The sequence below is a fragment of the Sarcophilus harrisii genome, chromosome 3 (assembly GCF_902635505.1).
Source record: "Sarcophilus harrisii chromosome 3, mSarHar1.11, whole genome shotgun sequence".
NCBI classification, from domain to species: domain Eukaryota; kingdom Metazoa; phylum Chordata; class Mammalia; order Dasyuromorphia; family Dasyuridae; genus Sarcophilus; species Sarcophilus harrisii.
The window spans coordinates 599,194,502-599,199,342 of NC_045428.1; the positions used below are offsets into that span (position 1 = coordinate 599,194,502).

Consider the following 4,841-nt stretch of genomic DNA (forward strand, 5'->3'; position numbering starts at 1 on the left):
TGTTTTTCTGTATAATTTTGTCACATTCATTGTTATAGTTTTAAGGTGGGTCTGAACTTGAAGTTTTAGTCTTCTTAAAAGTTCCCTCAAAAAGGGAGAGGGCAAGCAGGTGGAGTGAGATTGGCTTCCCTGGTGTCAAGATTTGCCTTGTGCCTAGCTTGACACTTGAGAAAAAGAAAAGAAAAAGAGGAAGAGAATTTGAGGAAAACCCCAGAAGTCAATGTGCAAATTGTTGTCACCATCAACCCCTTGATAGCATCACTGCAAATCAGTGTCAAGCTCTAGAATCTGAGTGCACATTGGTTGCCTGGGCTTTCCTGCTGGCATTGGAAACTGTCACCAGGTATTCCTCAGCTCTACCAACGAATTACAGGGAAAGCAAAAACAGGAACAGCATCTGGGGCAGGGGTCTGGCTCCACCATTTCAACAAGAGCAGGACTGGGAATCAAGGAAAGATTATCTTGAGCCTCAAAGATTTCTTTATTAGGACTCTGTTCATTTCCAGCACCTATTTCTCGGTCTCTTGAAGCAGACATGGTGACACCGTCAACCAAAGTGGAGCCTGAAGGTGGGTCTTCCTGATCTTTCCATTGACTTACTGCTTTGTACTCTTTGTAATCTTCTTCCTGCTCGTCTTTTTCATCTACAGGTTTTCCACTTCCTTCAACCATCTTTGTGTAGTTGTCTTCTAACTTACTGTGCAGGATGTGAAGATGGAAGTCACCAGTGTCCATTTCTTGTTTCTGGAGGATGACTGTGAAAGAGAAAAATGGAACATGGAGTATCAATTATTTTAGCAGAGGATACACTCAAGTGGTCTCAATAAGTGAACAAAATTATATAGGGAAAACCATCTTTGATAATTAGGAAAATGTCAATATCAATACATTGGAATGATTTCCAATTTAATCCTTTTGATGCTTCCTACAAGATTCACTCTCCCACTCATTACAGGGATAGATTTCAACCTTTTGAGCCCTCCTGAAGTTCTTCTCATCATCCCCTCTCCATGCTCACCATTGTCATTGTTATAGACATCATTGCCATCATTATCATGGCTGAGATTGTCACTCTGATCACTGCTGCTGTCATGGTTCTCATTGCTTTCATTAGAATGGTCACCTCCACTGTCATCCCTGTTGTTGTCACTGGCATAAGTCTGGTAAGCAGTTGGGATGTCAGGACACATCAGGGTACCTTCCAAACATTCCAAATGTCCCGGGACAAAATGGGGTGGCATAGGAAGCAAGGTGAATTCTTCCTCAGACCTCTGTTCATTTCCACTGCTCTCTGGATCACTTGTAACTGCCATGGTGGTATCTATGGCCAATATGGAGCCTGAGGTGAAGTCTTGATTGTCTTCAGATAGGTTTCCCGATTCCTTCTCTTTCTGCAATTCTTTCCTTTCTCCCTCTTCCACAACTGTCACTTCTGGGGACAGAAGGGACCATAGGGAGGTCTCCTCCTAGGAGTCTGATTCTGCCTTCCCAGCCTTCTTCGCTGATTCTTCATACAAGGTCCCTGCGCTTAGTCCACAAGCTGATACCTGTGAAGGGCCCCATATAGGCTTTTATACTGGGTAATTGCTTTATAATAATGGCTGACTTGCTGCCCACTGTGGTCATAGGAGTTACACTATCCCTAAAATCCTTTGGGGACTGCTTCAGGAGCCTCTGTATATTTGGCACCAAAAGGCCATGGGAACGAGGATGCTGCAAATAGGAAATGTCAAATTTTGATAGAGCAGCAAAGTGAAGTTTAGGTACAACAACAAAGTTGACTTGCAGTCAGAGAGTATTAAGTCCCAAGCACTAAGTCAAATCTAATAGCAGTTTCTAAGCGAATCTAGTAGAGGATTCCGAGTTCCCAAAGCAGATTCTGTCTCTCTTCACTTCCTCCCCTATCTTTCCATTTTCATAAAAGATAAAGAAAAAGACATTTCCCCAGAAGGAAAGATGTCTTACCTTTGATGTTCTCCCAAGAGATTTCTCGGTAAGAACACAGTGGCAGGTGAAGTCTTTTTTTTGAGCTGGAATCACTTTTCCTCCAGGGAGCTCTTGCCTTTCCTGATTACATTTAGATTGTATAAATTCCCTTACTTCCATACCCTCTGGGCTTTCTGTCCCCTCTCCATTCAGCTCTATCCTTAGCATCTCATCCACTTCACTTCAACTCTGATGTACTTCTTGAGGGCAATCCAATTATTTACTCCCCAGAAACAATTAATCTTGATTAGTTTATCTCAGCAGTCTTCTAAGCATTTGTTAAGTGCCAAAGTCTCAGGGAATGAATGACTGCTGTCTTCTAGACAGGGAAGAGAGCTTTCATATCAAATGTTCATAAAGATTCTTGCAGGTCTGAGAGCTGCATGCCAGCAGATCTGGGAAATGCAGCCAAGGCTCAAGCTTCACCTTTTCTGTTTATTAGACTAAACAATTACCAGCTGCTTGATAGAGTCAAATTATTCTCGGTCTCCTCAAGGCCCATGCAATGCAGCCATGGCATCAAAAAACAAGGTTCTAATCCAACCATTCTGGAGGTAATTTGGAACCATGCCCAAAGAGCAATAAAACTGCATACTCTTCAACAGTGCCACTTCTAGGCCTGTATTCCAAGGAAGTCATAAAAGAGGGGAAAGGACTCACATGGACAAAAATGTTTGTAGAAGTTCTTTTAGCCATGACAAATAACTGAAAAGCTAGTAGATTCCTATCAGTTAGAAAATGGCTGAATCAGTTGTGGTATAGGAAAGTGATGGAATATTATTGTTCTATAAAAATTGATGAACAAGCTGGTTTTAGAAAGGCCTGCAAAGATTTACACGAATTGATGTTGAATGAAATAAGCAAAACCAAGTATATATTGTACACAGAAACACTAAGATGGTATGATCATCAACTATGGAAGAGCCAAGTCTTTGAATGAACTGAACTTTTCACTGAACTTCTGAAGTTCAGTGATGTCACACAATTCCAATCATCTCTGTAAAGAAAGGCCATCATTCAGAGAGCAAACTATGGGAAAGTGAAAATAAATCAACATCCAGTGTTCACTATTTTTTTTCTCCTCTTTTATTTTCCTTTTTTGGTTTGTCCCTTTTGTTCCGAGTTTTCTTTTCAAACATGATTCACAAAGAAACATGTATTAAAAATCAATGTATACGTATAAACAGAAAAAATAATTTGTTTTTTTTTTTTTTAAAAAAAGAAGCAAGGTCCCAGAAAGAAAAAGCAAGAAAAGGGCATCCCTGTGGTCGGGAAGATTCTTTAGCAGGAGATAGCTGAGGTTCTAGGGAAGGATTCAGAATTCAATTCAAGCCAAAGATTTCCTTTAAAGTCTAAACAGTGGTAGCAACCACTAGGATGATTGTGACTGGGCTGGTGGTGTTCCTGATGATAATCAAAGAAAAATACAAAAGCAATGGCTTAAAAGGGATAACCCTTTTAACCAAGGCCAGCTACCCAGCAATAACTCATAAACCTCAGTCTTCTACCAGACATAGCTGTGTCTCTGCTAATAACCAATATTGATGAGGTGGCATTTAAGCTTGACTAATGTCCCTTGAAACATCTGATCTCAGTTGTATTTCACAACTAATTTTTTTGCATAATTATTTTATTTTCTATGTTAAATCCAATAGATGCATACATATTTATACAATTATCTTGCTGTTCAAGAAAAATCAGATCACATCAGAACAAGAAATGAGAACCAAAATAAAATGCAAGAAACAAGAGTGAAAATACAATATTGTGAACCACACTGAATTTCCACATCTGGGTGTGGATGATTCTCTTCATCACTCATTGTATCATTGGAATTGGTCTAAATCAGCTCATTGGTTAACAATCTATTCAAATAGAGGTCCATTTTACAGATGGTAAAAAAAAAGTTTGAAGGAGGTTTAGTAGACAACTTTTCAAGATTGTCTTAAGTACTAATAGTCTGAGAAAAGATCAAAATTGAGATGTTTCTGATGCCACGAGAAGAATTCTATCCCCGAGTCGTTGAGGAGGGCAAGTCTCAGAACTGTGATTTAATATCCACTCCTCAAAACATGCATTGGGGGAAAAAAAACCCAAGCAAAACAACACAATGCAAGGAGCTGACATTTTTGAGCACATCTCAGAAAAGATATTGAGGCCAGAAATGTGATTTGGCTCCTGTCCAAGCTGGAAGTTTCCTGGAGCCAGAAGTCCTTTTCCTCTCCCTTCTTAAGGGCTTGGTTTTAATATAACTTAGGCAATACTCAAGGGCTGGGCTCTCTTTCAAACTCTGCCCTCCTTACAATGAATTCTGCCAGCCGTTTGAAAATGAAATGTTGATGAAATCTTATCCTTGCTAATCATGGAAAATAAATAAATCACAAAGTCATCTTTTGGAATACAGGGAAGCCACCTTACAGTGACTACCGGAGATCTAACCCAGTATGGATCTCCTGTTGTGAGAGGATGATACAAGGAGACTGAGAGGCACTTGCTGAGAGGCTCTCTAACTGAGAGGCCACTGCTTTGTCTGATCTCTTAAATACTCTATTACAATTAAATCCATTCATCATGCTTTGTATAAGGCAATCATTATATCACCAGGAAACCATTATTTGTGGTAAGATTAATTCAGTCATACTGAATTAGAGAACTATTAATCCAGGCTAAATTAAATACTCATTGTCTCATCAATGTTAACTCCACTGAATTAACACCTTATTGTAAGAACCTTTGTTTCAAGTACACTTCTGAGAGTTGTTGCCCATTGCAATTATCTTGTGTCCTATATCCTTCCCACCCACTTTTCCTGGGGCTTAGAGTAGGTTTCAATTATGGGAAAATAGATACACAGC

General features: G+C 39.7%; 1 protein-coding gene across 1 annotated transcript; it reads right to left on the reverse strand.

Moving 5' to 3' along the window:
- Positions 1 to 336: 336 nt before the first annotated feature.
- On the reverse strand, positions 337 to 1,313 carry LOC116422682 (S-cell enriched with leucine-rich repeat-containing protein slrA-like). The gene is made up of 2 exons (XM_031961717.1): positions 1,019 to 1,313; positions 337 to 755 (listed from the first exon to the last, which is right to left on the reverse strand). The coding sequence occupies exons 1-2, from the start codon at positions 1,311 to 1,313 to the stop codon at positions 337 to 339; spliced, it is 714 nt and encodes a 237-aa protein (XP_031817577.1).
- Positions 1,314 to 4,841: the final 3,528 nt, after the last annotated feature.